The 25,632-nt window shown below is 37.7% G+C and overlaps 1 protein-coding gene across 1 annotated transcript; it reads right to left on the bottom strand.

Moving 5' to 3' along the window:
- Positions 1 to 1,812: 1,812 nt before the first annotated feature.
- Positions 1,813 to 24,279, bottom strand: ARL5B (ARF like GTPase 5B). Its single transcript, XM_008002432.3, has 6 exons — positions 23,962 to 24,279; positions 17,603 to 17,663; positions 15,320 to 15,467; positions 10,946 to 11,029; positions 9,255 to 9,406; positions 1,813 to 8,215 (listed from the first exon to the last, which is right to left on the bottom strand). Exons 1-6 carry the CDS (start codon positions 24,008 to 24,010, stop codon positions 8,167 to 8,169), a joined length of 543 nt encoding a protein of 180 aa, XP_008000623.1. The 5' UTR covers positions 24,011 to 24,279; the 3' UTR covers positions 1,813 to 8,166.
- Positions 24,280 to 25,632: the final 1,353 nt, after the last annotated feature.

Below are 25,632 nucleotides of genomic sequence, written 5' to 3'. Positions count from 1 at the left end.
GTATACATTTGTTTTCTTAGTAGGAAGGGTCTTTTAAACAAAGAAAGGTTTGTTAAATCAAGAATCAGTGTATGAGCCAGGCACAGTGGCTCACGCCTGTAAACCCAGCACTTTGAGAGGTCAAAGCGGGCAGATGGCTTGAGTCCAAAAGTTCAAGACCAGCCTGGGCAACATGGTGGGACTACATCTCTACAAAACGTACAAAAAATTACCCGGGTGTAGTGGTACATGCCTGTGGTCCCAGCTACTCAGGAGGCTGCAGTGGGACGACCACTTAAGCCTGAGAAGCGGAGGTTGCAGTGAGCCAAGATCGCAATTAGCCACCTGCCAGCATGCGAGGTTTTTGTTCAGGATGCTCTTTTAGCTCACATGAAGTAGAATTCCCCAGGACATGTGAATGTGTTACCTTACGTGGCATAAGGGCCTCAAGATGAGAAGGTTATCCTGGATTATCCTAGTTAGAAACACAAGGGTCCTTAATATGAGAAAAGCATAGGATGCTCACAATGGGTAGGAGATGTGTTGACAGAAGTCAGATGGTGGAGTGATGTGGGGAAGGGGCCATGAGCTGAGAAATGCACACAGCCTCTGAAAGCTGAAAAAGGTGATACGAATTTTCTCCTGAACCTTGAGGAGAAACACAGCCCTGCTGGCACCTTAATTTTAGACTGTTTTAAATTGTTTTAAACCACAAAATTGGTGGTAATTAGTCAAAACCAGTGATTATCTGGGGATGGGGAGTGGAGCAGAAGGGAGGATTACAAAGCAACACTAGGAAACTTTTGGAGTGACGGATATTTTCATTACCCAGATTGTGGTGATGATTTCGCAAATGTATACACATCAAAGCTTTTCAAATTGTACATTTTAACCATGAACAGTTTAATGCATTCATTATACCTACAAAAATACCTACACGCACCTACATAAAACATACTTTAAAAAATAGATATACCAATCTTAAAATCACTGATTAAAAAATAGGCAGAATGAAATCTTTTTAGTTTCTGGTGTCTTTCAGAAGAAATCTGAGTGTTCTGTGTGCAGCAGAACTCTTAAGCCTAGGTACCTGAAATTCCTAACCTTCCACTCAAAATTCCTAACTCCATAAATATGAGTAATTTTTCTATGTAGGCAACTTTTATCACATTCCCCAAGAAGTCTGTGAACAAAAACGGCGGAGTTAAAACCACTACTTTAGAGGAATCTGAAGAATGAACATAGTGAAAATGTTATCCTACTCATTATTAGATCTCAATTCTATTTTATTTTTTACAAGGACACAACTTAGGTAGATGATCCCAATTATATCCCACAATGGAGTACACACCAATCTGGATCACCTTCCCAGGCCAGGGATTCCCGTTCTCTGGTAAACGCACCTTTCCCTTGGCCAGTTGTTTACATCAGAGAGAGGAAATGACCCAATGCTGGCTAATGAATAATTTCCCTGGGGAATATGGAGTTGTAACTAAAAATCTAACAATAACCTGACTTCTTCCTTGCATAAATTTAGGAGGCTACTGGACTTGGGACATTATCTGTCACGTGGATCAGGAAACAGACAAATCCAGTCAGATGAAAGAAACAGATGAGTAGGAGAAAAGGTAACTTCCTGCTTGCTCCTAAATGGTCCAGTCTCTAGTCCCCTTCTCGTCTACAAATCCACTTGTTCCATGGGTTCCGTGAGCCCCCACCATCTCACACCTATAATAAAATTCTCCGCTCTTTGTTAGCATAGGTGGGTTTCTATCATTTGCAAACAAGACTGTTAAAGCAGATTTTATCTTTAAAAGAAAACACTGGGTTCACTTTGTATTGGAAAAGTAATTATTTATTATGACAAAAATAAAACTGTTGAATGAAAACAAATGAAAGTTACACTATATTGCACCATGATTGGAAATGAGCCAAAACCTGTCTAAAAGATGAACATTCCAGAGCAAATAGCATCCTTTTACTTGGGTTAAATAGGCATGCAAACAACTCATTATAACATAATTGCAAAAATAAAAATTACAAGTATTGGCAACCTAAACTTAACATATAAAAGAAGCACTTCATAACAGTAATAAAGTATTAAAAACTTTAAAACATGGCATTTAAACAATCCCACCATCAGGAAAACATGCTTTGAACCATTTTCAAGAAGTGATAATGTGAATGCATTAATTTACTTGCTTTAAATTTTTGTTGTTGTTGTTAATGCTTATATATTGGACCAATGGAACACATCTGTTTGGCTGGGGTTCAGACGTGCAGTCTGTGGTGTAAAAGATATTTTTCTTTCCTCTGCACAATACCAGAGGACCCACAGAGCCATCCAATTCCTAATTCTGACCTATTAATACCATCTTCTAGTTGACCAAGCATAGAAACTAAAATATTCTTAGAGCTTTCGCAGAAAGTCTGAAGCTTGAGGAGTAACAACAGTTTGTATTTAAATCTTAAGAAATGCACATAAATATGAATACAGACACTTTAAAGTTGTTTTGCATTCTGAGGCAAGAAATAATAAATATTGAGTACAGGGCCTGCTGCTTCCTCTTTAATGCTCTAAAGCACCAATTTATGCTACAATAGCAAAGTGTGATTATAATCATTCACTCTGATTAGAATAAACCCAACACCGAGGTTGTAATTGCTGTTAGGTTTTTGTTGTTGTTGTTGTTTTTAACATGCTCTGTGGAACAGATGAACATGGTAAAATCTGTAACTATTCTGTAATTGAAAAAAAAATGACCATTTCACACTTTCAATGAAATAGCAGTTAAACTTTTTTAAAATCATAAATACAAGTTTTTGTAACTACACTCAACAGTTTACTCCAAGAGAATAAAATAGGGGCTTTCGGAGTCCCTACATTTCCTGAGGGAAAATATAAAGACTAAAATGATTATGTCTCTTGTGAATGGGGCTTACACATGCAAAAAAGTCACTGATGACTGGGATCAACTGATGGTCATTTGATATCTTACCAACACTGATGGAAATATATTCACAGTACAATAGAATCAATCCAATTTAGGATTTCTCCTTTCCCTTATTTAATTAAACTAATTAAATATTGACCGAGCACTTTCCTATGTGCTTTAATGAAAACCGTATGTGTATCTGATATATCTACCATGTTGGCCCAGCTGGTGGCAAACAAGAGTAAAACAAAACAAAATCTCCAAGGAATGCTATCCCTTAGTTATGAATTCTGCATATTTCAAATACAGTTTGGGTGAAGGGGGTTTTTATGGGATGGTACAACATCCCACATACTTGAGCAAAGCACCTTATGGGTAGAAAAATGAGGTAATTTTTTAATTAAAATTTTACAAGTTGTGCAAGAAAACATATCCATTCTTTTAAAACTTTGTTTTCTATTCCAAAAGCTATACACAGCACATTTTATATTTCTCCATTTCCAGGAGAAAATGTAGATTACTAGTTTAAGAAATGCAAAAGATGCCTTCATGTGACTACAGTTCCAAATTCTAAATCCCTAATCAGTCTTCACTCCTTTGGCCACATTAATAATAATACAGGCCATCTAGCTCTACGGTAAAAAGACTGTATTTTCTAGTAATTTTAAGTACCTTAAATACGGGGAGAGGCAGAAATTCATTGCTTTCATTCACATTTTCTCTTATCTAATATCCTTTTGAAGATTTTTCGACCCCATGGTATTGTCTTTACTTGCAAGTGCTTTGAATTTGTTTTTCGGTATGCTTCTAAACCTCCAAATTAATATTTCCCAAATGTTTCACCAAACTATATACACTTAAAGCTGCCTTTAGGTCTGATGGGCACAATTTTTTTTTTCCTGCTTTAAATTTAAAATGGAATAGTTGAAGATTTTTTTATGTCTTTTTCTATTTATTTTGGTAACCTAAAATTAAAAAAAAAATACTTTTGGGGGGAACCTGGCTTTTGGATTTCACTTTTCACAGTAATAGTGAATCAATAAGGATGAGACACTACTGAAAAACTAACCTTGAATATAAACCACTTTCAGATTTATGTAGACATTTGTAAAAGATTGACAACCTGGCTACTGACCCTACTCTTTCAATATGGAAAGTCACACAGAACTGTAGTTTGGGGTGGCATCAAAAGGCAATAAACTCTGAACAAACTAACCACTTACATTCAATTAGTACAAGCCAGGAAAATAAGGTAAATTCTCTAGAAGAGAATTACTTCCAACACAGGCTGGTTCTTTCTAAGCAGCTTACTATCCTTCTCTTAGCAATATGGCTTGTTTTCTCTTTTGCATTGTCATTAGCTATTCGCTGAATTTAAGTTGAATAGCAGTTACTGATACTTTTTTCCCTACTTGGCTGTATTCATAATCTAAATAAAATAACAGGTAGGAATCAAATAATGGATAAAGATACATTTAATTTCATATTACATGTATTTCCCTACTATTTGGGAGATTTTTAATTTTTAATAGTAGTATATAAGAATTCAGAATTTTAAAACCAAAAGACATTTTAGAGCTGTAGTTTAAGTTCCTCAGTATGAGAAAAACAAAAGGAAAACCGTGGACACGAATTGTCTAAGGTCAACCAGACAACTGAGAAATGGCCAAATTAGAGCTCAAATCCACTTTTTTAGATAGCACAATATTCTACTAGATACAAGACACCATGCTGTATCTTGAAGTCACTTTACCCCGGCAAAATGTAAAATAGCCTTTAGAACTGAATCAGGGTGAAGTTTTTTTGGTTCCAAAGCCGTAGACGAACAGTCTGCCTCATAAAGTTAGTCTTCAAAGATAAATTCCAATGAAATTTATCCATCTTAAGACATGACACCAGTACATCTTTCTACTGATATGGTTTTACATAGTTAAGGACTAAATAAAAATTGATTATTCAGAACAATTATATTTATAATTTGTCCTAAGAAACTACAAATATTTTTTAAAAAAGCTTCTACATTCTTTAAAATTTTCTTCGTGAGCCCCACAACTTTTCAGAGAATATTGTTTACAGCACTGCCTAGCACTGTTTCCATAGTAAAATAATTATTTTCTGTTTATGCTATAATGAAAGTTAAATTATGCTTAATCAAAATGACTATGGCTATGGGGTGGCACCCACTGAAAATTTTTCAGCAATGAAACTTAAATTTCTTACCTTTCTTCTAATGAATATAGAATAAAAATATTGATACCTTTAAGCATACTAACACAAGAAACTACAAGCAAAAATTACATATTTCATCTTCAGTTTTTAATAGATTATATATATTAATATTCCAGGTTTTAAGGAATTAAGTTACATTAACAATAAAAAATATTCAGCATATTCCCTTATAAAAGGTTCTATTAATTCTAAGAGTTCTCAAATGGGCTTCAGTATGACTGATGGGTTTAAAGATGAAGGACATGACATGCTCAAAATTAAGAAAAATGCTGTATTTGAACTTGCAAGGATAACTGAACACTTTGGTTATAACATACTTAAAAGATTTCTGTTGAAATTTAATTTCCTTATTTTCAAATTAAAAATAAAAGGTAGAACAGTCCCCTGCTTTTCACTTACTCTAAACTGTGCTAGCCAATACATGGAGGTGAAGGGGGATATGAAACACAAATTATTTCATCATTGAAATAATTAGCTGCTAATGTGACTTCCAAAGAACAGGTATAATATAAAACTAAGAATGTATTTCAAAATATGAATAAAGGCACTAATTACAAATGTACATTTTTCAGACAGTATCTTATAGTTCATTGATTTACAATGAATGGCAGAACCAATGCTCTAGTATTAGATACTTGCTTGGGTTAAAACATTCTCTTGGAGTAAAGAATAATTGGTTTTCACGTTACTGTAACAGGAAAGATTGAGTGAAAACCTAAAAAATACTCTTAAAAAGTCTTACATGAATTTCCTAATCATGAACTTTTCCCAATCAGCACAGTCTACACTGATGCCAATTTCATCTTCAACACATGGCTAACATAAATCACTTCTAATCCAAAACTAACCAAATATTTTTTAAAGGATTTAGAAAATAAATTGTATTTTAAAAATTAAATAGCAAATTTGAGTCTATACTAGTAGTTGGCAAAATACAATTAACTATTAAAAACACTTTTAATATAATGCTGATGTGGCAATATAAAAAATAACCATATAATCTGACAGAAGAAAATTGAGCCAGCCAATCTTACTAGATACAAGAAGGCAGATAATCATTTCGTAAGAACAAATACAGGAATACTAAGTATGCTTTTTCTCAGGACAGACTTAGGGGAATTATCCTCAGTACTTATGGTAAACAACATAACCAAGTAGAAATTCAGGCAAACTGTGCTTAGGTAAGTGGCATTTTCTTAATTCCCCCACACCGCACAGACACCACAAAGCATCCATATTGATTTATGTCTGCTTTTTGCTCATGTTCTTGATTATGGGTTATATTAAAAACTAAGTTAAACTAAACTTATCCTCTACTTGACATAGAATCACTAAGAAAAAGGTTTAAAACAAAGTTAACTGCTTTCCAAAGTCCAGAAAGCTTTCCTCTGGCCACTGTTCAGTTCAAGAGTGTGCTACAGCTAAAGATAAATCAGAAAAATGTTACCACATTCGACTAAATTAACTTGACTAAATATAATAAATCAAGAACACCTGAAAAAAGAGCAAAATTTAAATCAACCTACAAAAATATTAAAAATAAAATACCAATTTTGAAAACATATTTTGAGATTACGAACACTGAATCTTTTTCATCAAAATTAAAAAATACTGCAAAAATGAAGTATTATTCTCTAAGTATTCATTTTATCCCTTTCATTTCAGCAAAATCACACATTTGAATAAACAGGATCGAAATACAATACTTGTCTTTCCTCTTAAGGAATATACTGTCTAGATTATTGTTCATATTAGACAACTGCCTCAAAAACATTTTAATGCCATCCAATAAACTTTTGATAGATGATGACTTTTTAATTTATAAGTTGTTAAGAATATTAACTTTGAGTCTCATATTAATATTCTGAAAGCTAGGATTAAATTCAGCAGTTTCTGATACGATTTTAGAACCCAAGGCGTAACTACAAAGATGGCAATTGTTTCAAGTCTATTACATAATATCGTCAAATAAATTCAAGGAAACCCATGTAGTTTTTTTAAGTAATATACTGCTGGTGGTAAAAATGTTATGACAGACACAACTTCAAATTGTAAGAAACAAAATGGACTGTTCATACTTCAGCTTTAGCTACTGCCCAAAGTAGCTGTGATATATCTTGCAAAGAAAAGAGCTAAAATTTCTGTTGATAATAAAGTTGTTTGTCAACTGAGACTGAAATATATTCCAATTGTCTTATTTTTAGTGCCGGTATGCTTTATTAACTTCTGATAGTTTTATATGCATTGAATAATGTGACGTTCTTAAAATATCAGATTTATTCAAGAATATTTAACATCAAAGCTGGGCTTTTCAATAAATATTTTACCTTGGTTAGTTTTTGACCAAATGTTGCAGGCAGAAGAGTGAACTTGATTCCTTTAGAAAAATAAACAGCCTACTTAATTTCCATGCAAATAACAACTTAAATATTATTCCATGACTCGCAGTAATGTGGGGGAAGTTAAAAGGCAAGCACTCATGATGTGGAATCTTCCTTACATATATCCTCTAGGCAGATTTCTTTCTTTATAGTAAGTTCTGTCCGAAAGATGAATGGTTTATAGAAGGAACAAATATTTAGTGCTGGAGAAGTTTGCAGACAGTACCTGATGGTTTCCATGACTACTCTATCAAACCAGTAATTCTCTGGTTGGGAGGGCGTGGTGGTCAAGAATTGAAAGCAATTGGTCATTAAGGTTATAAGAATATTTCAGACGACATCACGCATATGACAAACATTTCTTACAAGGTAGTCACTGAATAATTAGAATAAACAGAAGAATTGTTGCCGAAAACATAGTTATACATTATGTTCATCCAACTGAAGATTAGTGTATTAAAAAAAAAAAAAGTTAAGAAAAAACCTTTTATGTTCCAGTTCAGCTGCACTTGATTCAAGTGTTGCTCTCAGAGGTTTGTGTTGTTATAAATTAAACATGCTGCTGCCTTAGCAGCCAAAGGTACTAGGAAAAAATGTTCATGTCACACAATAAATAGAGCAGTCTCTTTCAAGCAAAAAAGTTATCTCACACCAATCCGGGAGGTCATCCACTCTAGACCTTGGCATAACCTGAACAAAAGATAGAAATATTTTTAAAATTAAAAACTTTATACTTAAAAATTGAAAGGATACTTATTATTTTTAAGTCTTAACCAAAGGCTGGTAGCACAATCATTATTTATATACATCAGTGTCAACATTTAAGCCACACTATAACAAGTTAAATTTTTAAATGGAATGTTTTCTTAAATATTCTTAATCAGTTTGTGGGAAACTGCTTCAGTCTCATCTGGAAGATACAACTTTGCCAGTTTTGCCATGAATATTGCAAATACTCCCCGCCTTTTAAAATTAACCGAGACTTAAACGACTAGGGAAAGTTAACAGGAACTTCACCTTACCCTCCTCAATTCTAAAGAATGGAATACTTACGACTCAGTCTTAAAAGTATGAGTCAAAAAGGCCTACACACAGCTATTACTGCAAGCTATTTCTGATAAATACTAAGAGAAAAACTAAGAAGGTGAGGTTGATTTGTGGATAAGTTCTCTGGTATAAACTGGGTAATACATAAATAATATTGGGTTCTTCTTGGCCTAATACCCACATTTAAATTGTTAGAAATGGAAGAATAGACTATATGGCATTTGTCTCAAATGTTTATTGTCTAGAATTATGCTTCCCAAAAGACCTTCTAATAATAAAGAAGACGTTCTCTTGCAGAAAGCTGACAGCTTAGGTTTAAGTCCTTGCAGAAAATGTGAACTTCCTTTCAAGTTTCCTCTTTAAAAGAAAGGTGACACTACAGTTTTTTTCTCAGTATATGATAAAGGCAACAAAGAACATCAAAAAATTTGGATTATGAAACTTAATTCAATAGTTTATTGCTTTTTGGTAAAACGTTATATTTACATTAAAGTTTTTAAGTTGCCAGTGATTTTAGTAGAATTATTTCTATGTTGTAAGCCTGAGACACATTATAAAAATCACCTTTAATTAAGAACAAACAAACAGAAAAGGAACAGGACCCAAGAAGAAAACAAGTTGGCCTAAAAAGTTGGAAGAAATTTGAAAGCAGTCCTACCTCCCCTCAGATCGATGAACTTACCCTTCTCCTGTGAGAGCACAGCAAGATTGAATGTGCCATGGATGATCCTTAATTGAACTAAGGGTGAGGTATTTCGAGATTTCAGCTGCTGTCATACACCCTTTCATATCCTGTTTATTTGCAAAGATAAGGACCGCAGCCTTCCGTAAATCCTGCAATCAAGACAAAATATTTCTAATATGTGAAATACCACAATTTAAATTTAAATTTAACCAGCTGAACAGGTATAATGAAGTGCTTCTACTTTAACATAATCGGGCACTAATATTTAATATAATCTCGAATATCTATAATTTCAGTATTCATTCTAACAGATAAATATTAAATAATTATTTTTTATTTTTGAGTCAAATCGGACAAACTGGAAAAAAAATACATTTGAATTTTAAATACTGACTCAAAACTACATAAGTAATATTCTAATAGGTAAATATGGTAGTATGTTGCCAAACACTAGAGTTTCTCCAAAACTTAAAAGTAGAGTACTGGTGGTAGGAGCTGGGCAATACTTCTTACTTACTAGTCTTTGTATAACATAAGCCCATTGGTTAATATTCACTTCAGTATTGTTTATGCTATGAAAACATTAGAAGAATAGATTGACTGTGATATATTCATACTGTGGAAAACTATACAGTTGTTAAAAGGAATGAACTAAAGCAGTACATATTAACATGGATAAATCAGAATGTATTATCATGGACAAGTCACAATGTTGTACAAAAAGAGCAAGATTCAGAAAGATATATATTATATAGTATTAGTTTTAAAAACATGGAATACAGGCCAGGCACAGTGGCTCACACTTGTAATCCCAGGACTTTGGGAGGCTGAGGCAGGTGGATCATGAGGTCAGGAATTCAGGACCAGCCTGGCCAAGATAGTGAAACGCCATCTCTACTAAAAATACAAAAATTATCCGGGAGTAGTGGCGGGCACCTGTAATCCCAGCTACTCAGGAGGCTGAGGCAGAGAACTGCTTGAACCGGGAGGCAGAGGTTGCAGTGAGCCAAGATCACGCCATTGTACTCCAGCCTGGGCGACAGAGCGAGACTCTGTCTTAAAAAAAACAAAAAACGAAAAACAAAACAAAAAAACATGGAATACAATACTCTGTATAACTTCAAGACATAAAAATATAGTAAAACTATAAAAACATGCATAAGAATACCAATCACTACTTTTAGGATAGTAGATACCTCTGAAAGAGAAGGGAGGAAAATCAGATTGGCAAGGTATCTTAAGATATTTCATATCTTATGTTGATATGGTGCATGAATGTGTTTTACTAAGTTTTCTTAAATATCTGAAATACTTAGAATTGAATTTAAGTGATCTTGAGTTATTCATTAAAAAACTTTCAGTTACTATAAACTTTTGGGGAAAAGACCCTCAAGTTTTCCTTTTGTTTATCTCATTTATCAGACTTTTAAAGGCATGCTTAAGTAACTTTAGGTTTGAACATTTTTTGCAATAACAGTAGTAATCTACAATTGATGTCTTAGAGTTTTTTAAGTTTGAAAAAATAATGAGCATTTTTTTTACCTCAAAACTTTCATCAGTTTTGTATGTAAAGCTGTGTTAATAATAAAATAGCCAACATCATATCACACTAATCTTTGCAAAAAAGCAAAGGCAATGTACAGATACTTTACTACATTGTTTTTTAAAGATTTACTTTAAAAATTTACCTCATGAGCCAACATTCTGTATAATTCTTCTTTTGTAATAGCTAGTCGTTCCCTGTCAATGCTATCAACAACAAGAATGATGAACTAGAAGAAAATTAAAAAGGAAAATTAAAAGGAAAGACAGAAAATTGAATGGGATGTTGAAAAGTTTTCTGTAACACCACTCAAGTAATCTAAGTACTTTTTCTACACAGCATCATCATTACTATAAAACATTTACAAGCTTTTTCACCATAAACAGCTTTTACAATACTGAATCACATCAAGCAGTAAAATCCAAATGTTAACGATAAGAAAATAACTCAAAACTTCAACAAATAAAAACTGTGCCCAACTTGATTTTTTTAAAGTGATGCCCGAATACATAATACTATGATATGTTTTCAAATGCTGGTAGTAAAAAGTAATTTTTTAAAAGAAACATATTAATTTCTGTAATATTTTCCACTAAAACTTCAAAGTACTCCGTTATCGTTCATATAAACAGTCAATAATCACTTACTTCTATGTACCACAATCTCCTAACTCTTAGAAAGAAAAGCTAGTTTGAAAGAAAAAGATAAATGCATCTTAAAAATAAGACAATTTTATAAAACAATATCAACTACAAATGCTCAAGATTGAAACATAGATACTTAGGCATTAATATACTGGAGATGCAGGAGAAATTAAAGGCAAGAAGCCAGAAAAAAGAGGAGAAATCTGTTGGTAAAGCTATACATGAAAAAAGGTAGGTCTTGCATATTAAAAAGTAAGAAGATATAGGCCAGGCATGGTGGCTCACACACATGTAATCCCAGCACTCTGGGAGGTGAGGTGGTATGAGCGCTTGAGCCCAGGAGTTTGAGACCACCTTGGGCAACATAGTGAGACCCTGTCTCTCTACAGAAAATTAAAAATAAAGATTAGCCATGCATGTAGTCCCGCCTACTTGGGAGGCTAAGGTGGGAGGACTGCTTTGAGCCTAGGAAGTTGAGGCTGTACTGAGAATCATGCAACTGCACTCCAGCCTGGGTGACAGAGAGGCCCTAACTCATTTTAAAAAAATGTGGAGAGGTGGGTGAGGAGAAGGAGGAGATGGAGGAGACGATGCAGCGAAAAAGGGCCCTTAAACCGAACACTTTATACAGAATAAAAAGTTAAGAAATGAGATGAAATGATGCTATTACAGCAGGAGATAGATGCAAAATAAACAGACATGAAGGGTAGAATTAGATTACAGAGATGACTTTAAAATTAGGGAAACAGGCTAGGCGCAGTGGCTCATGCCTGTAATCCCAGCACTTTGTGAGGCCAAGGTGGGGGGATCACTTGAGGACAGTTCAAGACCAACCAGGCCAACATAGTAAAACCCTTTCTCTATTAAAAATACAAAAATTAGCCAGGTATGGTGGTGTGTACCTGCAGTCCCAGCTACTAGGGAGGCTGAGGCAGGAGAATCCTTTGAACCTGGGAGGCGGAGGTTACAGTGAGCTGAGATCGAGCCACTGCTCTCCAGCCTGGGGGACAGAGTGAGACTCTGTCTCAAAAAAATAAATAAATAAAAAATAAAAATAAATAAAATTAAGGGAACAGACAACTAATCTGAATATAAACTGAGTTGGGCTTACAAGGGAATAAATGGAAAGAATGTCACATGGCAAAGGAGGAATCGACAGAATACGGGCATGCAACTGTGAGTTAATGAGAGGAAGGTGTCAGGAATTACTTAATACCCGTAACTTCTTGTAATATAGTGGACATACTGCAGCTTTTAGGGGACTCTTCCACATGAAGAATTTTCAAAAAGCAAACTGACATAGGCCACTGTTCTTTGTAGTAATTTTGATATTCTTGTAGAGAACACTTAATAAAAGAACATTTCATGCAAATGGCATCAGTAATGGATATCTCTTTCTGGACCCATGCTAAGTCCTCCAGAGTTTCAGTCATTTCAAGAACTACCCTTTTGAAACACTTTAAGTACATATGGATTCACTAGAATCAACTTTGACCTATTCATTAATGATAACTGTCCTTTTCACAGCTGGAGTTAACTGTGAGCTTTGAACTACTAACAGCTCTGATGTTTAAATTAATCATATGCTACAATGTCGTTTGTCCCTTACTTACTTTTTTTTTTTTTTTGGAGAGCCAGCGAGACTCTGTCACCCAGGCTGGAGTGCAGTGGTGCTATCTCAGCTCACTGCCACCTCTGCCTCCCAGGTTCAAGCTATTCTCATGCCTCATCCTCTCGAGCAGCTGGGACTACAGGCACATGCCACCATGCCTGGCTAAGTTTTCTGTTTTTAGTAGAGATGGGGTTTTGCCATGTTGGCCACGCTGGTCTTGAACTCCTGGCCTCAAGCAATCTGCCCACCTTGGCCTCCCAATGTGCTGAGATTACAGGAGTGTGCCACTGCAGCTGGCCCTTCCCTTACTTTCTAACTTATTCTAGTTTCAGAACATTATTTTACTGTATAAACATGTAAGCTACCCTTTAACGACACTATTTGCTTACCAACATCTTCTGCATACCCAATAAAATAATTAGGTGCTACCACAAATTCTGAGTATCTATGATATGCCATCTTCGTTTACTACTTACATATTGCATTGGAATATATACACATATACATATATGCTATTATAATATAAATCTAGAACAATACATGTTTTTTATTTAAAAAGGCAACTTTGTTCACCAAAAATTCTTCATATTACATCCTTTTCTACCTCCTCCTTTCCAACTCCATTTTTTTTTTTTTTTTGAGACAGAGTCTTGTTTTGTCACCCAGGCTGGAGTGCAGTGGTGCCACCTCGGCTCACTGCAAACTCTGCCTCCCAGATTCAAGTGATTCTCCTGCCTCAGCCTCCTGAGTAGCTCAGACTACAAGTGCACCCCACCACGCCTGGCTAATTTTTTATACTTTTAGTAGAGACGGGGTTTCACTTGTGTTAGCCAGGATGGCCTCGATCTCCTGACCTCATGATCCGTCCGCCTCGGCCTCCCAGAGTGCTGGGATTACAGGACTGAGCCACCGCGCCCGGTCCAACTCCAATTTTTAAAAGGTCTCGGCCAGGCGCAGTGGCTCACACCTGTAATCCTAGCACTTTGGGAGGCTGACGTGGGCGGATCACGAGGTCAGGAGATCGAGACCAACCTGGGTAACACAGGTGACACCCCACCTCTACTAAAAACACAAAAAATTAGCCGGGCATGGTGGCGGGCACCTGTAGTCCCAGCTACTCAGGAGGCTGAGGCAGGAGAATGGTGTGAACCTGGGAGGCGGAGCTTGCAGTGAGCCGAGATCGTGCCACTGCACTCCAGGCTGGGTGGCAAAGTGAGACCCCGTCTCAAAAAAAAAAAAAGGTCTCATTTTAGAAAAAATAATTGGTTAGGTGTACATCTTTGCAAAGAACAATTAAATGGATGCAATTGTGAACTCATACTCTCAAGGATAAATCTCTCTAAACTATACTGAATGGTCTTAAAAAAATATCTGCCTCTAAGAAGAAATAAAAGCAGAAATAAAATATGAATATATCCAGGTTTGTTCCCCAAGTTAGCTCTGAACTCATAAGCGGCAGAGAACTTTGAGAGATGATTTGCAAATCCACTTTTTTTAACTAAAAAAAAAAAAACCTACCAACATTTTTAATGTTCATGTTATAAGAAATTTTTAAATTAATAAAATATTCATTCCTCTCCCGGTCAGGGTCTCTTAGAAAGTTGTGAGATGATGGGGAAAGCTATATAATTTCTCCATGTGTCAGATCTCTCCAACCCTGGAGACATTAAAATCTTGTGAAGATGAACAGAGAAAGCCTGGCCAAACAGTAAGCACTCAACTAACAATAGCTCCAAACAGTCTTTCTATTCGCCTTTTCTTTTATTTGAAAACCCAAATTCTTAAGTCTCATTCATGAAATTTTAATTTTTTTTAAAAAAACAGAAACCCAAATTCCTTACAAAAAAGGATCTTATTAAAAGGCAACTGTCAGGACGGCCGCGGTGGCTCAAGTCTGTAATCCCAGCACTTTGGGAGGCCAAAGAGGGCAGATCACAAGATCAGGAGTTCAAGACCATTCTGACCAATATGGTGAAACCCCGTCTCTACTAAAAATACAAAAATTAGCTGGGAGTGGTGGCACGCCCCCTGTAATTCCAGCTACTTGGGAGGCTGAAGCAGGAGAATCGCTTGAATCCAGCAGGCGGAGACTGCAGTGAGCCAAGATCGCGCCACTGCACTCCAGCCTGGCGACTGAGCAAGACTCCTCAACAACAACAACAACAAAAAAGGCAACTGTCAATACACCCAGGTCCAGCCTATCTACTTTCTAGGTTTACTCTTCGTACCTTTTGATTAAAATTCAAAATTCATCTTAGCATACCTCTGTGTTTGAGTAATATGTGTTCCAGGATGATCGCAGAGACTCCTGACCACCAATATCCCACATAAGAAAATGAGTGTTCTTCACAACTATTTCTTCAACATTGCTTCCTATGGTGGGAGAAGTATGAACCACTTCATTCATTAAGCTGTTGAAAGATACCATAAAAGCTCTTGTAAATCTTGAGAATCTGAAGCAACTTTTATCTCTGTATTTTTAAGATCAATGAACCTTCTGCACCAATGATGATAATCATTAGCATGAAAATTAGAAACCTGGAGAACATTTGTGCAAATAAACATCTAGACAACAACTCCAGAAGAAAGACTTGCTTTATGTTTTTTTTTTTTTTTTAAAAATGGGAGGAATTGCAAACTTGATGGAAAAGAAAGGAAACAGTGTGGTGTGAATTTGCATTTCTGTGGCCAAAAATTCCAATACTACCATGCCCTGTTATTGGTGAGATAAGACCCAATGTCCCATCCCATCCTGAAAAGCAAGTTTCTAGGCGACTGTGACACCAATACTTGCAAAAGAGAAAATATTGGATAGTAGGCTATCCGTAATTTAGAAAACTGTCTAAATTGAGACTTAGCCACAACAATTAGTTCAGGCTTTTTAATCTAAAGTAGTCCGAAAAAGACGACCATGGGCAAGTGAAAATTTAAATTAACTATAAACATATTTAGAAAGCCAGGCGTGGTGGCTCACGCCTGTAATTCTAGCACTTTGGGTGGATCACTTGAGGTCAAGAATTTGAGACCATCCTGACCAACATGGTGAAACCGTCTCCACTAAAAATACAAAAATTTGCAGGGTATGGTGGTGGATGCCTGTAATCCCAGCTACTCAGGAAGCTGAGGCAGGAGAACCGCTTGAACCTGGGAGGTGGATGTTGCAGTGAGTGGAGATCACGCCATTGCACTCCAGCCTCAGCAACAGAGCAAAACTAGGTCTCAAATATGTGTGTGTGCGTGTGTGTGTATATATGTGTGTGTGTGTGTGTGTATATATATACACACACACACGCGCGCACACACACAGACACACATATACATATATTTAGAATACTGATGCTCATACCTCTTGTATTATCATAACCATTGGTAAAGCTACATTAATCAATTAATTCAACAAATATGCCCTTGCTGGTAACACATCAGTCCTGTGTTGGAGGAGGCGTGCAATTCTCTTTTGCGTTTTATGTATATTTTTGAAGCCATGTGTAAAATTATTTCAACAAAGATGACAGGTTTCTGAAATGTTTATATGTGATGTTTAAAAGCGAATTCATATTTAAACACATAATCACCAATGAATGAAAATGTTTTCAATAGAAATAAGTAGTTACGCAACTCTGAAACAACAAACTTTGTCAGTAGCTTTTTAGCAAAGTAGTTGAAAAATGTGTTAATTGCTGGCTAATGAAGTACTTCTGGCGAGCTGAAGTACGCCTTCAGCGTCTTCAGCTTCTTCAGCTAAAGGGCTGTCTTCTAATGCAAGATGAGTGTGAAGGGGTACACAATGGTGCAAAGAATTGTAGAACTATTTTGTTAAAGTGATTGGTAGATCCATTTCTATTGCTTAATAAGGATCATTTCATTGGCACTGAAAGGATAATGGAAGGTACCCTGACAAGCGAAATGATGAGCTGTGAAAATGTCCTAAGGTATTAATAGATTTCTCAGAAAGTCTCAAGGCTCTCCCTCTTGCAAGCTACTACAGCAATATTCTCAGCAGTGATCACATTTCTTTTGACTTGACAAGTCTGGCTACGTTAAAAAATTCCAAAGCTATTAGTCAGGAGGGTAGCAATGGCTTTCTAGAGCTATCAATTTATTTACATAAACCCAAGTGTGGGTAGAACTAAGTGAAATCCACTCTATCACCTCATCCCAGCACTTTAATATGCGCTTTATTTATTTTAGTTTAACATTAATTTCTTTCAAGGCCAGAAAACAGTAAGTGTTTGTGAAGGGTTTAGCAAATGTTTATTTCACTCACTTTTCTATAGATGGTGTTTGGTAAAATTAAAAACAAAAACCAGATGAGTTAATGGGTACAGCACACCAACATGGCACATGTATACATAAGTAACAAATCTGCACATTGTGCACATGTACCCTAGAACTTAAAGTATAATAATAATTTTAAAAAATTTAAAAAAAAACAAAAAATACATATTTAAGTTTTTCCATCACTATTATAATGCATCTCTTATTAATTATAAACACATTAGTTTCAATAACTAGTGAAAACTGTTTAATAAACACCCATACTTACAATTGGTAAAGAATGGTGGTTTTCCCTGCATTATCCAGTCCCACTATAATTACTTTGTGTTCTACAAAAAGAAAGCAAACCATAAACATTTAACATTACTGCAATTACATGCTTTCAACAATGATTATTAGTTAGCTCATTAAGGAGAATCATTCACTGAGTATCTATTACTAGATTGTTAAAATACAGAAAGAAATATTATGATGTTAAGGCTACCCAGGTTAAGTAACACAATCAATTATCATTGATTCTCTGTCTAGTTCTCTTGTAAAAGAATGTGGGAGATGGGTAAGCAGGAAACACCAGCAAAGTTGGTCACTTATATTGCATTTAGGGGAGAGGAGATCCAAATATTAATCTAGGCAAAAATTAAAACCTAAAATGTAAGTTTTCTAAAAAGCCTGTTTTACAGACCTTTTTAGCTCTGTACCAATCAAGTTAGCTTTTTATCAAAATGTTTTCATATCTGTAAGTTTTCCCACCTATGGACACCAGGATCTGTTTCTTCCTCTCACTTAAAAATCCCATGTGAGCTTAAAATGGAAATGTTTCACCTGTCACAAAGACAAACGTATACTCTCAAGTTTTTATGCAATTGCTCATTGTTTAACAATTTTTCAATCGGCTTCTACAGTTCTTTCAAGCAGATTCTGTTTCTGCTCTTTGTACAACGAAAATCTCTTCATTTCTTTCCTTCTTTGGGTGCCATGCACTACATATTCACCTCTTTTAATAAGTGGTTGCTAAAGTTCATCTAATTATTCTGTTAAGCGGTACATATTCTGCAATGTCCTTTGAATACAGAAAACACCCCAGATACCATCTTTCCTAGATTTTAACTTATGCCAAGTATACTAAAGATCCCCTTCTCCAAGGCAGAAGAATGCTTTAAAAGTTACAAGTTAACATCAACAGGGTAAGTAGGGAAGTTGCCACAGAATCACAACACAGTTGATTTAAAGGCAACGACTGGGCACATCTCATATCAGAACCCCACTCTTCTTGATGACCTCTGGTGAATGTCAACATTCTGGTCATACAATCGACTATCAGCTCATATTCCTAAAGTTGTAAAACTTTATCAGCTAAAAAAAGAGGGACCAAGAAAAGTTAAGTTCTTGAGACCTGCAGGTCTTCTAATGACCTACACACTCTAGGTACAGCCTATAACAGTGCAGGATAAACAGACATGGTCCTCTAGAAGGGCTATTTTCACTATGGTAGAAGCTGCTTTGTAAAACAAAACAAAACTTGCCTGCTTAGTATAACCCACTATAATTCTCCTTATTTATTTATTTATTTATTTATTTATTTATTTATTTATTTGAGACAGGGTCTGGCTTTGTTGCCCAGGTTGGAGTGCAGTGGCATGATCAAGGCTCACTGCAGCCTCGACCTCCCAGGCTCAAGTGATCCGCCTACCTGAACCTCCTGAGTAGCTGGGACCACAGGTGCACGCCATCATGCCTGGCTACATATCCTCTAATTTCTAATGAAGCCAATCTTTTAAGTATTACCCTGTTTGTTATCCCTTAAAGTACAAGAACTTGTATCAGTGAAGGAACAAATGGACTGCCTGGCACTGAGCATTCTACATTTTGGTGACAGCTAGAAGCTCCACCTACCAAGCATCTAGAGAAAACAACACGCCTGCAGTGGTGAGAAGGAAGCCACTAGTTTAAAGATAAGCAAAACTTGAAGGCAGATAATTCCACTGGGAGAAAGGAATGGAGGGATAGTACCAGATGGCTCCTTGTTGAAGCAACTCAAGTGAATACCCAGGTCATTTTCAAACAATCCTGCTCCTTGTTTCACATTTTGCATTGTGATGCTTCACACCATACTGAAGGCCCGTGATGGTAAAATTCACCAATAATGCATCATTTTGAAAGGCAGGTCCCAATGTGAAGTAATTTTAGGTTAAGACACTACTGTTACTATCAGTTATAGTAAATCAGAATGTTTTAGGCCAGGCACAATGGCTCGCACCTGTAATTCCAACACTTTGGGAGGCCAAGGAGAAGTGATCAGTTGAATCTAGGAGTTTGAGACCAAACTGGGCAATAGAGTAAGACCCCATCTCTTAAAAAAAAAAAAAAAAAAAAAAGCCAGGTTGGGCATGGTGGCTCACACCTGTAATCCCAGCACTTTGGGAGGCCGAGGTGGGCGGATCACAAGGTCAGGAGTTTGACACCAAGCTGGCCAATATGGTGAAACCCTGTTTCTACTAAAAATACAAAAATTAGCCAGGCGTGGTGGCAGGTGCCTATAGTTCCAGCTACTCGGGAGGCTGTGGCAGGAGAATCACTTGAACCCAGGAGGTGGAGGTGGCAGTGAGCCAAGATCGTGCCACTGCACTCCAGCCTGGTGACAGAGCAAGACTCCATCTCAAAAAAAAAAAAAAAAAAAAAAAGAATGGTCTGGAAGACAGGATGCAGACAGATGATACGTTTAAGTTTGGTGTGATTAAAACTAGATTAAAGTCCAGCGTTAAGGCAGAACAAGCTAAAGGAAGAAATGTGAGCCACGAGATCTGAGATCTGAGCAGTCAGAAGTAAAGGACAACAATCATACACAGTTGGCAACCAGTATTCAAAATAACATGAAATTCATGGATTTGAAAGAAATGATTAAATTATGAAATTAAGATGTTACTGTTACATAGTTCTGAAAATGAACTACAATTAAAACTGTATTTCATTTGTTCTTAATTCTGGGTAACACTAGAAATAACTGGCGGAGTGCAGTGGCTCACGCCTGTAATCCTAGCACTTTGGGAAGCCGAGATGAGCAGATCACCTGAGGTCAGTAGTTCGAGGCCAGTCTGGCCAACATGGTGAAACCCGTCTCTACTAAAAATACCAAAATTAGCCAGGCATGGTGGCAGGTCCCTGTAATTCTACCTACTCCAAAGGCTGAAGCAGGAGAATTGCTTGAACTAGGGAGGCAGAGGTGGCAGTGAGCTGAGATCACACCACTGTACTCCAGCCTGGGTGACAGAGTGAGGCTCCATCTCAAAAATAAATAAATAAATAAATAAATAAAATTTAAAGACATAACTAGGCCAGGAATAGTGGCTCATGTCTGTAATCCCAGCACTTTGGGAGGCCAAGGCAGGCGGATTACCCGAGGTCAGGAGTTCAAGACCAGCCTGAAAAACATGGTGAAACCCCATCTCCACTAAAAATACAAAAATTAGCCGGAGTGGGGGTGTGCTCCTGTAATCCCAGCTACTCAGGAGGCTGAGGCAGGAGAACTGCTTGAACCCGGGAGGTGGAGGTTGCAGTGGGCCGAGATGGCACCACTTAACTCCAGCCTGGGTGACAGAGCGAGACTCCATCTCATTTAGAAACAAACAAGTAACAAAAAAAGAAATAACTGATGACAGATTTGTACAGTCATAACACTGAGAGAAAAAGACTATACTTACGAAAGTTCAAAAGAAATTTAAAAACAATGCAAAACTTTAGAGGTGAGCTATCATACACACATACGTATTGCATAGAACTACACTGATACATAAAATGTTTGCAAAGATAATCAGATTTTGAAATTATTTCCTTGAATAATAACTGTCGAAGTAAACAGTCTTCTAGTTTAAACAAGACAAAATTGCAGGAATTAATGTACTTTTAGATTGCTTTACTTAGACAACATATGCTTTAGTATACTTGTTCATAGAAAGGTATCTAATTTATAAGATGCATGAGACTCTAAAATGCTACAGAAAAAAAAAAGATGAGAATGTGGAAATATTGGAAGAAAGACAAGGGAAAGGAGTACATAAAGTAAGATCAGTAGTTCTTAACACTGGCTGCACATTCGATTTACCTTGGCACTGATGCCCAGGCCACCTCACCCCATTCTGATTTAGCTGGTGTGAGGTGGGGCTTTCAGCCTGTTATTCTAATACATCTAATTCCACTGAAATAGGTATATAGAGTGACAAAAATGGAAAATGCTGAGATTGGTAGTTAAATTTGTTGACTCAGAAAACAAAAATATAGGCTAAGAGACATCTGTGGATTAAACTCTTCAATGAGTCCCATTCCTTGCTCTAGATAGTTTAATGTCCTAGTCAACACTGGAGGCCCTCTGTGATAAGGTTCTCCTGGCTGTCTTTCCAATTTCATCTCCTCTTCACTCCTCGCAAGCAAACTAACACACAGCCAAGCTCAACTATTTTCAGCTTCCCTAAAAGTACCAAACTAGCTCATTCCTCTCCCTTTTGCATATTAGTCCTTCTGCCTAGAATAACATGTCCCTTCTACTCGGTCTGTCTAGCATGCCACCCAAATTCCTAGTCATCTTTACATTACAGTCCAAGTATACCTTATGCTGCAGCCAACGTTATATTTTTACACATATCTGTTAAATAATTTACCACACTGCATTTTTTTTTCATGTTTGTCTCGTTTATTGATGTTTGAGTACTTTGCCAGGAAGACATCTTTCTTCTTTAATTTTGTACCTCCTATGTTAAACTCTGAAGATTGGCCTATGGCTGTATGAATAAGAATAAAATAACTGAATAATCACTGGTTCTAAATTTTCCAACAGGAAAGTTAGAGGAAAAAGAAAAATTCTAAGTAGAAATGGAGATTTAGGAGGCCTGAACAATTATGTGATTATAAAGGGAGCCACTGAATGTCTTTCATCATCTTCTAAATTTTCCCCTTATATCTTTTATTCCCTCTAGTCTGAGTAAGGACGCCTCCAACGAAAAATGAGCGCAGCCATGTAACAGAAAGGGCGAAAGGAAAATGGGAAAGGATATACAGGGAAAACCAACAACTTTGGTAATGTTTCAATTCTCCAGCTCAGGGGAAAGAGAAAACTGGTGACTTTTGTATTAATCTTTACACCTTTAAGCACGTCTTAAAATGCTGCTTTACAGCCGGCCGCGGTGGCTCACACCTGTAATTCCAGCACTTTGGGAGGTCGAGGCCGGTAAATCACCTGAGGTCAGAAGTTCGAGACCAGCCTGGCCTACATGGCGAAACCCCATCTCTACTAAAGATACAAAAATAGGCCGGGCGTTGTAGCGGGCGCCTGTAATCCCAGTTTCTCGGGAGGCTGAGGAATGAGAATCGCTTGAATCCAGGATGCAGAGGTTGCAGTGAGCTGAGATCGCACCACTGCACTGAAGACTGGGCGACAGAGAGAGACTCTGTCTCAAAAAAAATAAAATAAAATAAAATAAAAATATGTTAAATGTATGGATAATACCCACTAAGTGTGAAGCTCTGCTCACTTTGAAATCATTTGATAAGTAATATTATCTGTGGTTACTGGATACAGGCATATACATATATACACATGTGGGTGCCTGAATCTATATTTATAACCTTGAAAAAGACTATTTTAGTGTTCTTATCAATCTACAGAACAAGTCAACTAAAGCCATTCCATTACCTCCACAACTTCTTAAATCCAGAAAAAGATTAGATACCTACATTAGCAGTAACACATTGGTACCAACATAAAAAGAAATAAAACTGCCTTCTTAATTATGTCCGGCTTTTAAAGGTAAAATGAAACGAGCTGATTTTCAAAATTGGTTTCGATTACTAAGGAACCATTCTGTTTAAAGGACGCCTAAAACTTCTTATCGTCGGCCCCTTTTTTGGTCTGGGCGTTTTCTCTCTTCAAAAGACATCACATCTCATTCTGACTCAGAACAGGTTTTGCAACTTCTCGGCCCTTTGGACCTGCCACTTCCAGGTGTCTCATTACCTGTTCTAGACTAATTACGGACACGTAACGTCTTACACAAAACAGAAAAGCATTTAGTTTCTGAATGCCTTAAAAAAAAAAAAAGTTTAGAATGAAGATGCTGGAAAACTCGTGTATCTGAATAGGACAACTCACTCCCAAATCCTAGAAGAAAGGGGAAGAAATCAGAGTGAAAGTGCACTGGCTTACGGCTCAAAGGGCAGGGCGGGAAAACAAAGCACCAACAGTATTTTTTAAAAAAAGTTTTAGGTTTTTGGCCGGACACTTATCCTGGGGGCTACACATAGATACACAAGTACGCTTCAATAACGACGGGAAAGGCCCTCCATACGCCTCCGGGCATCATTAGCTGTATCCCGCTTTACTTCGCCAATATCCAAACAGTCTCAGTTTGGATTCTGGGACACCAAATGCCTTCTCTTCTGCCTCCCTGTTTCTCCCACACGTCAGGTCTCTCCCGTACGTTCTCCAGGTCTAAAACACAGAGTTTCTGCCCGCCCCCTGGCCTAAGTCCCTTCCTCCTCCGCTTCTCCGAACGCTCTGTCCCCTGCCTCCGGTGTCCCCATCGGCGGCCGGACCCTCCGCCTCGGATTCGAGCCGCCGCGCAGCTCCATCCTTCTCACCTTGGTTACAGAAGAGGCTCCACAGTTTGGCGAAGATCAGCCCCATCATGAGCACCGGGGCGGGCCGCGGGGTCCCTTGGCAGCAGGTGCCGCTGCGCCGGGCCCCCCACCGCGGCACGGGCTGCAGGGAGCCGAGGAGAACCCGCCTGAGATCGCGCAGCGAGGGCACTGCTAGGCCGAGAAACCTCGACCTGACCCGTCAAAAAGCGCCGCGGCGAGTCCCCACCGGATAGCCCTTTGTTTCGAGCCCACTGAGCCCAACGCCGACCCGTAGTCCCCTCGGTCTGAACCCACCTACCCACCACAGCCTCTCTCAACCCCAAGCCCCGCCTCCACCCCGCCTCCCCTCCCGATCCCAGGGCCACCCATCGCCGGAAGCTAGGCGCGTGACGTCGGCGCGCTTACGGCAACACACGCCTTCGACGTGGCGTTTTCTTCGGTTTCACTTCCGGTGGGAGAACCCCAAACTGCCAGCGACTGGGAATTTGCGGTATCATAGGGAGGTGGGGAGTTTCCCTCGGTGCGTGCTCCCTCTGATGTCAACCTTCAAAGCGTTTGTGGGACTCCTCTTTGATTTGAGTCTCTCTGCTGCTAGCAGCTGCGGACCTGACCTCTAAAGCCAGAAAAGACCATAGGTTCTCTAATTGAGCAGCCGCCGTTTGTTGCCCTTAGAAAATTCACAGAAGTGAAGAGTGTTTCTTTCTTGACTTCTTCCTGTTCCTCTAGGCAGGCGTGCTAGGGGTTAGGAGTTCTGCCGTGATTCTTTTTCATTCATTTATTCATCTATTCATTCACGTATTCATTAATTGGCTTATTCATTTATGTACTCATTGATTGATGGATTGCAGACGAGGTAGGGCTGTGTTGCCCAGGGGGTTTCAATCTCCTGGGCTCAAGCAATCTTCCTGCCTCGACTTCCCAAAGTGGTGGGATTACAGGCGTTGAGCCACCGCGCCCGGGCCCCTGTCGTGATTCTTAATTCTGAAAAGAATTGATTGGGAGACGAGCCATGGAAGGCCTGTAGCCAGAGTTCAGTTATGTGATTAATAATAACACATAATAATAACACACAGTGCCCCTCCCCATTTTGCCAAGCATTAAGTATGTTCGTGGATCCCAGATCGAAATCCACGCATAAGCCAATTCGCTATATAATTGTTTTCAATTCCACTTTCCATGGTTAGGTTCTAGCATTGAAAAGCTTCACAGCCTGGAATGAAACGAAATTGAATGTCCTTGAAACCATTTGACGGAGGAGCAACCTTAAGAGACTATGACTTCAGTCAGATAGTTGGATTTTAACCTTGGCAACGTGGCCTTTTAACATGCCAAACTGTTGAGTTAACTTGTACAAGGAGAATGTATGACTTATGTCCTCCCAGTGCTATAGTTTAAAGACTCTTTAAGACTTAGATGCACGATAATATGCTCCAACGTTACGACAATGAAGGCAAGTTTCATCCTATGTAGAGGAAAAATAATGTACTGAGCCTATGCAAACGTAACTGTCATGACTATCAGTTGAACCATAAATGTGAATAATTTTGTGTTTGTGTAAGTAATGGCTTAAAAGGACATTTTTAGTCCTAGCTTCATTATCACAAAACAAACTAGATTCTTTAACAGCTTCTTCAGCTTCTTGTTAGACATGGATGTAAACCACATTCTGCT

The sequence above is a fragment of the Chlorocebus sabaeus genome, chromosome 9 (genome assembly GCF_047675955.1).
Source record: "Chlorocebus sabaeus isolate Y175 chromosome 9, mChlSab1.0.hap1, whole genome shotgun sequence".
In the NCBI taxonomy this organism is placed as follows: Eukaryota; Metazoa; Chordata; class Mammalia; order Primates; family Cercopithecidae; genus Chlorocebus; species Chlorocebus sabaeus.
The sequence above is the reverse complement of the archived record's forward strand: the minus strand, read 5'-3'. Positions and strand labels throughout refer to the sequence as shown.

Bases quoted from the DNA above. Each gene is read 5' to 3' on its own strand.
- ARL5B (XM_008002432.3), bottom strand. From the start codon at position 24,010: ATGATGGGGCTGATCTTCGCCAAACTGTGGAGCCTCTTCTGTAACCAA. The intron at 11,030-15,319 runs GTATGCTAAGAT...ATTTTCTTCTAG, and splicing joins CATATTACTCAAACACAGAG to TTCATCATTCTTGTTGTTGA. The intron at 9,407-10,945 runs GTAAATTTTTAA...TCTTGATTGCAG, and splicing joins ACAGAATGTTGGCTCATGAG to GATTTACGGAAGGCTGCGGT.